Source organism: Crinia signifera, chromosome 6, assembly GCF_055691185.1.
Source record: "Crinia signifera chromosome 6, ASM5569118v1, whole genome shotgun sequence".
Classification (NCBI taxonomy): Eukaryota; Metazoa; Chordata; class Amphibia; order Anura; family Myobatrachidae; genus Crinia; species Crinia signifera.
This window is the reverse complement of record NC_139222.1, coordinates 125,260,521-125,271,956: the sequence shown is the minus strand read 5'-3', so window position 1 is coordinate 125,271,956 and position 11,436 is coordinate 125,260,521. Positions and strand designations below refer to the sequence as shown.

Below are 11,436 nucleotides of genomic sequence, written 5' to 3'. Positions count from 1 at the left end.
TGCAGACCAACACGCGGGTAAGACTCGTGTGCCAGTGCGGCATTTCCTGACAGGAAGATACCAAGTAAGTAAAAGGTTAGCTAGGGTTACATAAGAAGCATATCTGGGGGAAATTTACTAAGATGGGAGTTTTATTTCACATGGGATATTGCTATGGGCAACCAATTAGATACTTATTTATTTTCTTCTACAAGTTGCTAAATGAATAAGAAGTAGATTCTCATTGGTTGTCCATAGCAATGTCCGATGTGAAATAGAACTCCCATCTTAGTAAATTTGCCCCATTTATCTCCATACAATTGCATTTCAATATCAGTTTTAATCCAAGTATCATGAAGTAAAGGGAAGAATATACTTGCTTGTGGTCTATGGGAACCAAGTAACTAAGCCTTGGATAGAGGGATAAAGTGCTAACCAATCAGGCTGTGTTTAAAAAATAGGTTATGAGCTGATTGACTGGTGTATTATCTCTGTCCGCTATCTGTCTGTGCATGGCTTAGTACATAGACCCATATAACTTCAGAGCTTCAGTGTGAGAGTCTCAGGTTTTAGAAAACCCGGTACTTATGTAATATCTGGGCTCCCGTTTTTCTTATGAGACCGCGTCCCCTCGCCACGCTTCGGGTACGGTGGCTCGCTCCGCTCGCCACACTATATAAAATCAACTCCGTGCGTAGTTGGATAGTAGGGGTATGAAAAAATGGGGTGCATTTAACATGGGAGCCCAGATAATACATAAGTACCGAAACCCCATATAGCTCATCATTTTCACATAGTTCATCATGCCTACACACTGAATGATGAGGCCAAATTGTGAACGATAGGTTGTTTATCATTGCGCCTGCTGAAGGGATCAGCAGGCTCAATGAACGACCAGCAGGCACCTGCATTGGATTGTGATCACACCCACGGAAAGTTTTTAAAACAATTGGTCGTTCCAACCTGTCAAAAACTGCCATATCGTTTAAAAAAAATCTTACCGTGTGTGGCAGTGGAGTTTTAAGAGAGGAGGCCTGTGTGCATCCTCCTCCTGCCGCCTCCCCTCCCCCTCTCTCTCTCTGCTGGGAGCAGCACTGTGTAGCATTAGAGTGCTCAGACCCTACTACGCATGCACAAATCTCTGGCAAAATGGGTAATAGCGGCAGCACTAGAGCTCCAGGAAAAATGGCCACCGCGCCATTTTTATAGCGATTTCGGAATCACTACAGCCACCTCCGCTGGACTCCGGAGAGTAAGTATTATAAAAATGTGTCCAGCATGTGCACATTGCACCCATTGTAGATATGCCACTGGTGTGTGGGCACCTTAATTGTGTGTGCGATGATTTACCTGATTTCGGACTATCCTTGTGTTTCTGCTGGCCACCAAGACTTATTCAATAAGAATCCTTGAGGGATATTCAGCCTGGTAAACTTGTAATTGCTTGACAGTGCCCCTCAGATGTCATTTCAGTATTGAAATTCTGTAACTGTACTTATGTTAATAACTCAACCCACCACTACCATTTAACACACTTTCAGTTGTGCCTTTATGTATGGAGGGTAAGGGGCCATCTGGCTGCTTTTATTTAATTTTGGATATTAACTACATTTTTTTAAGCACCCAAATACATGTTTTTCTATAACAATGTTTCACATTGACATTAACATCTAATAAACAACATTTCAAAAGACCAAAAAGGTTCCACAGCAACCCCATGAAATGTGCACGGCAACAAGTAAAGTAAATTTAAATGTCACCACCACCACCACCACTACAAAATAAAGAAGCCACTTTGCATTTGGTGCAGCAGTCTTAATTCAGGTTAATTTGCAAAAGACAACTCCTTCTTTAATGGACAAAACCATGTTCACTGCAGGTGGGGCAGATGTAGCATGTTCAGAGAGAGTGCTACATTTGGCTGGGGTGTGTTCAAATTGAAATCTAAAAATTGCAGTGTAAAAATAAAGCAGCCAGTATTTACTGTGCACAGAAACAAAATAACTCGCCCAAATGTAACTCTCTCTGCACATGTTACATCAGCCCAACCTGCAGTGCTAATGGTTTTGTCCATTAAAGATAGAATTTATTTTGCAAACCAACCTGAATCACCCCCAATATGTAGGTGTGTTTAGTCTCTTTCAGGCTACATTGTCTACTAAAATTATGGCACTGGCCCTATGGCTCCAGACTCCACTTAAGCATTAAATGAACACCTGTAGCCTGCATGACGTTCTGGGTCTTGTTATCCCAAACCAGCTGTCTCTAAGCCACAGGTTGTCCAGCCGGGACTGAAAGTGTGTGAGCCATGGGACGGTGGCTTCCTTCCCGCACCTTGCATATATGTTGCGGGTTTCAGACGTCTGCTGTGCCCGCAGCCATCACATGGACATATTACACACACAGTAGCTGAGTGTGTAGTATACAGTTACACGCGCTTCCTGTTCCTACTTCCGTTCACTGACTTGTATGTATAGTTTAGTACGGTGGTGTGTGAGGTGGGGGCAGATAGGTTGCACACAGCCCTGACCAGCAGCAGCAGGTACATGTAGTGCGCGCAGCGGGAGGGGGGCGGCCGCATCCCCCGATTCCTGGGCACAGTACATCCCTGTATCTGCCCACACTGACCCTCAGCCACCGGGATGGAGACTGTGCAGCTACGGAGCCACCCCAGGAGGTAATCATTATAATAGTAACCGTAATATGTACAGTCCTGTTAGTAATTACTGTCTCTTCCGATTCGCAGTTCTTAAGTGAATAGGCTATATTACTGCTAATCTGAAAGTAGCATGCTACTTTATACCTGTTTTGTATAGAGTGGCCGAGCCTGTAAGCCAATCAGACGAATGGCCACCTCGTATTGCGTTTATTTATTATAGAAGGCTACATTGAATGTGTGTGTCTGTATGCATTTTGGGGAAATGGAACTATTGATAGTTGATAGTCGCACACAAAGCAGATACTTGAGACAGAATGATGCTGATCGTTTTATATTAGCATTTGCAGTACCCATAACTATGCCTTTTCTTTAAAAACAGCTTTAAATTTTGATATTTTGTTAGCATTTTTGCTTGCAAATGATATTAACTAGTTATATATTGTAATTTAGATGGTGACTGTTTTGTGAATGCCGACTGGGTGTAATGTCAATAACCATGTCAACACTGATGAAATATCGACATGGTCATAATGGCAACATTCCTATTACAAGTGTAGTTTCTATTCAAATGGTACTTCATATCACCAGTCGGTGTTCTTATTGTACATGGGTAGAGCTTATGTAATAGTGGGGATTTGTTTGTTTTAAGCTCACCTATTAGCCATTGGTAGCCTGATGAAACTATTTAGCTGTTTGGATTTTACTGCACAGTTTCAACTTGCAGCCTCCTGTGATGGTAAGTAGAAATCAGCGAAAAGTTAGCTGTTTGGGTGCCCGACGCAAGCCAGTTCGCTAAAACACTTTTTTAGACAAATGGTGTGCCTAAACCTACTGAATTTGTTAGAGACCAGTGTGACAATTAATACAGATGTGCCCAACAGCAGAACAATTGAATAGCTCTGTGGCACCGGTTTTAACTAACTGGCACACTAAAAACAATTGAATACTCCTCCCCCCCCCTCCCCATTGGTGCATCATCTGTTCTATTGGTAATAGGTATGCCACCATATATCTTGCAGCTTAAGTTCTCCACTAATTCAATTAAATGCTAATGCTATAACATATGCACAAAGTATTTGTACCTGGGGGCTACAGACTTCTACTGTAGTGTACAAGGTCTGAAGGAATGCAGGATCAAGCTCCAAAACTACATCAGCCAGATGAATGGTGCATGCAGTGTGCTTGGGTATGGGTCATTAGGTTGACCACTGAATGTCGACAGAGACAAAGGGTCGAGGTCGACGCATGTATTAAGTTGACATTGGAAAGGGCGACATGGGTTTTCACATTTTTTGGGCCCAAAGGGCGACGTGGACGCGGTATCGTTGTACCGGGTCCCCTTGCATGGCTCGCTGCGCTCGGCACACTATTTTATTCTCCGAGCATGCCCTAGTGCAGGGATGTCCAACGTTGGCCCGCCAAATGTTTTGAAACTACACATCCCAGCATGCTTTGCCACAGTTTTGCTATTAGAGAATGCTAAAACTATTGCAAAGCATGCTGGGATGTGTAGTTTCACAACATCTGGAGGGCCAATGTTGGACATGCCTGCCCTAGTGGATGGTAGGGCATTAAATACAACTGGAAAAAAAGTGAAAAACCCATGTCAACATTTTTAATTCCCTATGTTCACCTAGTTCATGTGTTGACTGTACGACCCTGTTGACATTAGGCATGTCGCCCTAACGACTGTTCTTTGTGTCATTATGCAAAGTATGTGTGTGGTTTATGTAAGTTCAGACATGGTTCAGGCTTCTACCCAGGCAGGTGTTTCTGACCATTATTATGGGGCCTACAGTTTTAGCAAGGGGCCCAGAGCTTTATTTGGATAACAATTAATGTAGAAAGAGCAGTGTCTGCATTGTTGCTGTGTGCTTACAGTCTAATGCTGACCACAGTCCCCTATATTAATAGGGATCTGCAGATGCATCTCCTGCCCCCTCAAAACCATTGATGGCCTAGGACCAATGTCAGATACTTATCCATTGATGGGGGAGAACAAACTGAATCCCCACCATTGATGGTGTAAAACTATAACATGTTAATTTTGTATCTACAAGCGGCGAGACACAGAGCATAGTTTCTTCCTGACACCCACAATTCCCTGACTTGACTGATGGGCCAATCGGTGAAAGAACAGGGAAGACCATCAGTGGGTGAAACCATTGATGTCCTTCCAAAACACAGCTTCACCATCAACGGTGAGCCCGTTGATGGTTATTCCTAGTGCCAATGTGAAATCCTCCTCCAATGCAGCTGGGATCCGATATCCCTGCCATGTACAAAGAGCAGTAGCTATATCCACTGTCCCTGTGAACTGCGCTTACGGGAAGATTTCACGAGTGATATTCTTGTTACAAATGGTACATGTTGCGCCAACCAATCTGCTTCTGTAATTAAACAGATGTAATATAAACACATGAACCTATTGGCTGGAGCACCATTTGCCATTTATTAATAGTGATAACAAATGATTACTCATTACTAAATCTGCCCTGCGTACATAGCAGGAACAGTTTAATAAGAAAAATGTGTATTTCTGATGTGATATGGACAATTAGTCATTGCGGCACTGCTGCAATTAATACATAGCCCCTTTACTCTGTACTACGTTTGGAAGTGGCTGGTTGATGAGTGTCTATTTTAAACTGTTTAATGTTTCACTGAAGTAATATGATGAAGGAAATAAGCAGTTAGTGTTCATCCTAGCACCTGCTATCTTTTGAAACCCAAACAGTTTCTGTTCCCTGCCTGGGGTGTCGCTGTCTGCTGTGGTGTTTCTAGCACATGTCTGGTTTGCATATCAGTGCTGATATACAGACCACACTGTGCTTAAAGCACAACAGCAGACAGCGACACCCCAGGCAGGGAAGAGGAACTGCATGGGTTTTCAAAGATAGCGGCTGCTAGAATGAACACTAAGCAGTGAAACTGTGAATAAGTAAAAATGAGCCCAGTCTATTTTATGCTGTGGTGGCGTTTGTAGCATGATTATTTACCCCATCCATCTGAGGGCGAAACAAAGAGTGGTTGTACCTTGGACCTGAAAAATGTGCCATCTAAACTAACATTTGCCTCAATGCATTGCTACATGTTCATTTTAGTTTAAGCATTCACTTGTGTTTATTCCTGTTATTTGGATTATTAGCAAAGCTGAATGTATGCTAATACGTGTGTGTGTGTGTATATATGTATGTGTGTGTGTGTATGTATGTATATATATATATATATATATATATATATATATATATATATATATACACTTAACATCGGCACTCACCTTTCCTAGTTTTGGGGTGCCCTATGGCTTGTGACCACATTGTTTAAACAGACATTGGATGGGCTCTGCACACACTAAATTAACTGATAATAAATAGTGGAGATTTGGTTCATGAATTGATCAATGCGTTTAAGCCTGCAGCCCCCGTCAAGGGACCCCACTGTTCTGCAGGTCCTACCACTATCGCTGAAAATGGCTGCAATACACATAGCTATCACATCAATGTTTGATACCAGGCATGCTATCAGGTCTGAAGCTCACAGCAGACTTTGCTTTTATAGGTGAGCAGCTACCAACACACCTGTCACTAATCATCTAGGGAAATGGCTAACACAAGCTATGGAATCTTAGTTAAAAACAGGGTGCATGAGAGAATGTATATATATATACCTGTCTATAGGTAATAATGCTGTGAAACTGCAGTTTCTCTCCTATGATAGTGAAAGGGATGCTTTATAGGCGTAAATACAGGATGTGTTGTCATAATTAGAGATCAGAAAGTCAGTCGCTTTATTTTACTTACACAATAGTAGAACTGTTTAGCGTTCCGAGAGCTGCTATGATGGTCTATGTGGGTGCTTTCACATTAGTGTAACTGCAGCCTGAGATTGTGCAAGACATAATTGGGCAACTGTCATTTGGTTCTGCTTCTGTACAGGAACAAGTCTATCATTAAATTACCCCGCTGTTCACATTTACATCCTCCTTTGCTTTTTGCATGGCTTTATTCATGAACATGTCCCTTTTTTTTTTCTGTAGTATACTACATTTCTTTGTTATGTTTATGTAGCATGACTCGTAGGTTTAGATTTAGTTGGACATTAATTGAACATTTGCAATGCCTTTAATAAAGAAAATACAACTAAATATTGTAAATAACAAAGATTAAAATATTTATTACATGTACTGTATTTTCAGTGTTCTTATTATGGCAAATTTTAGTACTTTGAGAGATCTATGTAGCTGCTTGGTGGTGGGTTAATGGTTGAATAGTGGCATAATGACCACATGGGATATTTAAGGCATTGTGATTGGTAGAAATATCTAATGATATGTAAATATGCTATAAAGAGAATACAGTCACAAAACATTACATACTGTATGTCTACAAAATATTAAGTGAATAGTGATTCATATTTTTTTGCTTATTTAATTATTATGAGGGGCATTTCTAAAACTGGTGCATTTCTAAAACTGGTGCAAAGACAAAGAGGCGTTGGTTATACAACGCCTCTATTTTTGGTTATACAAGGGAGCAATGCCCCCTATTTCTCATGCCTCCCTAGAAGAGTGTTATGCTGTTTCCTGGATCAGGATGCCATTCCGGAACAGAGGTTCACTGCATTGGAGGGGTACTCAAAGAAAGTGGGATGACGGTGGTGTAGTGGCACCACTAGCTTAAGGTATTCCCTAGTGTGGCATGGACATGTCCTGTGTACCATTCTCTTGCTTCTCCTGCACCTTTGAAAAATAGATGGATGCTTAGATATTTAATTTGTTTTTTTATTTTTATTACATTATTTCGTACAAATTTTTACTATTATTTACACAGGCAATTAAAAAAGTTAAGTGAGGAAAGTTTGAATAAACAGCCAGAAGAAGTTTTTGACATCCTCGAAAAACTAGGAGAGGGGTAAGTGCTGTATGATATGTGTATACTGCTTTTATGCCTGACACACACAGTATATACTATAGGTAGACTTGGTTGTGATTTTGTCTCTGCATAGCCCTTATGGATATTTAATGTACATATTGATCTGACAATATGTTTTGTTATTAATCTACTTCTTTTAAACTATATCCATACTAGTAAGCCCACGCGAAGCAAATGCTTCAAAAGTTAGTAGATGGCAGTGTAAACCCGTTCTAAACAAATGCTTCGAAAGCTAGTAGATGTAGTTTCACTTGCTGCCAACAGATGGCAGTGTTTCGGAGCTGCACGGACACTAGACATATATTTTATATATATATATATATGTTATAGTGCACTCCCATTTTAGTATTCAGCTTTTTGGGGTTCTTCACAGCTGCCACATAGGTAGTCCTCCTGCTATAGGCTTAAATATAGAACGTAATTTTGTAATCCTTTTTCAGCGAACATTTAATCTTTTTACTCAAACATTATTCAACTGACGTTTCGGAGCGATAATGGGACCTTAATCATGGCAACCAAGGTCATATCCAAGAGACAGCAGACTATATAAATACAGATGATCAGTATATTAACAGTCATTATCACTAGGTGCAGAGAATGATTGCACCTGATCATACTTTTGTGCGTCTGTGAATGTAACCTCATATATGTAATGCCACATAGAAGACCTGACACAGGACAAGAGTACAGTAGCAACAGAAGCATAAGTAGAACATCTTAGGCCCCATATCTACATTTAGAGGGCTCCCAATGCAGAGAGGTTGTTTATATTATGCCCTATTGTACTTTCCTAGCTCACATTATGCCATCTAGTGTGAAACTTATCCCTCCGCCACATGGAATAGAGTTTCTTGAACTCCACCATTAAAGGTTTTAATAATATCCGTTCTTGAGTTTAGATGGTTAAATCAAGTTTACTGAGATGCTTATTAAGTCATCTATGCTCAAGCATGGATATATTTAAAACCTGGACTATAAAGGAGAAGTGGCACGCAAGAGCATGCAGACAATAATTTGCAGATACTAACCTGTTTATGCACATATCAAAGGACAAAATAAAGAGAAAAGTGACTGACATTGGTTCTTTTTCCAATAGTGTTATACTAACCAATTCAATTGACTTGTAATTTCGCTACAAACTACCAGCTGCTTCGTGCTAACAAATTACAATAAAAGTTAACACTACACAGAATTGATGCCTCAAAGCAGTTAATTAAATCCCCTTAGAAAATAGCCATCTCCTCGCCGACACCGATATTGGCGGCTGGGAGTCAACAGAGGGCCAGCATTTGCAAGTGCATATACACCTGCCCACAACGACGGGGAAGGGAGCGGCAGCAGGGGGGAACCAAGGCTATGCTCCAGGCAGTCATTAAAGAGGACCTCCCTCGCCTGAACATGTAGGACAAGGAAGGCGGTCGTTAACAGTATTAAGTGTGCACACTAGACTATATTGTGAACAATATGGCTCAGAAAGCCTTTTCTGAGCCATATTGTTCACATCACCTAGTGTTTATGGGGCTTAATAGACTAAATATCTGGACACTCGTATTTGACTAAGGGGTTGCCCATAGCAACAATCAGATTCCACTTATTTTTTTTATCACTTTGTAGAAGATAATAGATAGGGGTAAATTTACCAATCAGATTCTAAGTGTTTGTACAGTATTTATCATAGCTAAGCATCACTAAGATTAGTCATCAGGTTCTGGACTATAGAAGTGGGTGGAACCAAGGGGGCTGGTCTCCTGTCTTTGGAGTCCTGTTTAATGCGTTCGGGGCTGTCCCAGAGGACTATAATCTCATGACTATTCTTTCAACTCACAAAATAGCTACTTTCCAATGTGTGCGTGTCTAGGCATCAGTAATACTAGCAACCACTTCAGTGGCACCCTATGTTATGGCAAAGTTGCAGGCTTGATTATATAGAACTATATTTTTCCAGATGTCTTTGTGATGCTTTTTATTCCTCCTTAGATCATATGGCAGTGTTTTTAAAGCCAGTCACAAAGAAACAAGCCAGATTGTGGCCATAAAACAGATTCCTGTGGAGTCGGACCTTCAAGAAATCATTAAGGAGATATCTATTATGCAGCAATGTGACAGGTAAGGACATACAGGGAAATACATACAGTATATACAACAGAGTTTGTAACTGCAGAATATATAACATAGTTTTAAGAGGGACTGTCAAAAATGGAATGATTATACTTCTAATCTGGGGTATTTCACAATTTTTTTTCCAGATTTTGTAGTACTAATTTAAATGTTTTTGAATCTATTCCAGTGGTTCCCAAACTGTGCGCCTAGGCTCCCTGGGGTGCCTCGGGACCCTTGCAGGGGTGCCTCGGGTCGGTCATCCAGGACCAAATCAAATTATTTATGATCAATTACTTCTGGACAAAACCAGTGCTGGTGGCTGCCAATCATAAAATGTGTACAATCAGAACCAAATCCTGCCCTTTACCACATAACTGACCCTAAGAAGCACATATAAACACAATCTATTTCATTTGATATATATTTTTTGGGGCCTATGGGTGCCTTGGAAAAATTCTGATACTCTAGGGTGCCGTGATTAGAAAAAGATTGGGAACCCCTGATCTATTCTATTGTGGTTTTCACCATTATGTAGGCAATTTTCCTGGACAAGTTTCAGGCTAAGTAGCATTATGATTGGTCATCAGGGGACTGTGAGCGAGGCTCTATGGGGGAGGGGTCCACTGCACTTCTTACCAGTTTGTTGTTTGGGTACTTGTGTAATAGCATGGCGCCCGTTACTTAGTTAGCGTAGCGGCCCTGTCAAAATTAGCGTAGTGTTCACGCGGCCAGCGTAGTCAGAAGTAGCGTAGTGTTCCCGTGGGCAGCGTAGTCAGCGTCCCTGTCAGATATGTGTTCCTGAAACACCCCCACTAACCATGTCAGCTCGAAGCGTGGCGAGCGCACACGTTATGCGTTCCCCCGACCTGTTCATACCCCCACTATTCACGTTGGCGTGGAGTTGATTTTATAAATCAACTCCAAATCAACGAAGCGTGTCGAGCGGACGTGGAATACATGTAAAGTAATCCGCGTCTCCTCGCCGCGCTTCGGGCTCGATGGCTCGCCACACTTTAGAATATCAACTCCACGCCGACGTGGATAGTGGGGGTATGAAAAGGTAGCTGCACTCACCAAACTACAGGCTGGCATGGATAGTGGGGTATGAAAAGGACTGCCTCAATAATTACTGACGCAGGAGCATCTGAGACAGTTGGAGCGCCTCTCCGCCATCGCCCACATGCTCCCCTCTGCGCCGGCGTCCACCAGCGCAGGGGACTTGGCGGTTACCAGCGCTGTGTGTGAGGTGCTCACTAGGCTTGCCATGGACGCTGGGTACCGAGCCAGGCTGCCGCGGAGTCACTATGCCAACTACGCTAGGCAGCAGTTGGGCTGCCGCGGAATCATTACGCTAAACGTAGCGTAGCCGGGCGCCGTGCTATTACACAAGTATCGTCATTTGTTGAGATTTCACAATGCCTAGGAGAACACCTAGGAGGAGTGCTGCAGGTAAAAGTGATCCTCAGCGGGGCTGGATACACATAAATGTTACCCTTGCCTTTTTTCAAAACAATGGAGTTTCCTTCACCATTACCTTAATGCCATTAGTTTTCATCTGTGGGCATGCATACAAGAGAAGAAAGAAAGCAGTTGTTGTAGGATCAATCAGTGTGACCCATGGAGTAAGAATGTATGTGGCAACTACATTACTCTGAAGGTAGTAAAACAGTTGGTCGCTGTTTAAAAAATATTGAGCTACTTGTACAGTAGTAAATGTCTGGTTCTGATTGTATCTCTTTTGTAGCTTTAGAATGTTTTGTGTAG

The 11,436-nt window shown here is 41.8% G+C and overlaps 1 protein-coding gene across 2 annotated transcripts in view; it reads left to right on the top strand.

The window, feature by feature from the left end:
* The first annotated feature begins 1,129 nt into the window (after positions 1-1,129).
* The window catches only part of LOC146008104 (serine/threonine-protein kinase 4-like), a 78,294-nt gene continuing 67,987 nt past the window's right edge, over positions 1,130-11,436 (top strand). The window contains exons 1-3 of one of the 2 annotated variants that reach the window (XM_083147040.1): positions 1,130-1,231; positions 7,471-7,551; positions 9,550-9,678. In XM_083147040.1, coding sequence (XP_083003166.1) covers positions 9,662-9,678 — 17 coding nt within the window. In that variant the 5' untranslated portion in view covers positions 1,130-1,231; positions 7,471-7,551; positions 9,550-9,661. Of the gene's footprint in view, positions 1,232-2,286; positions 2,657-7,470; positions 7,552-9,549; positions 9,679-11,436 lie in introns of those variants that run through there. The other variant, XM_083147039.1, reaches the window with a different exon arrangement.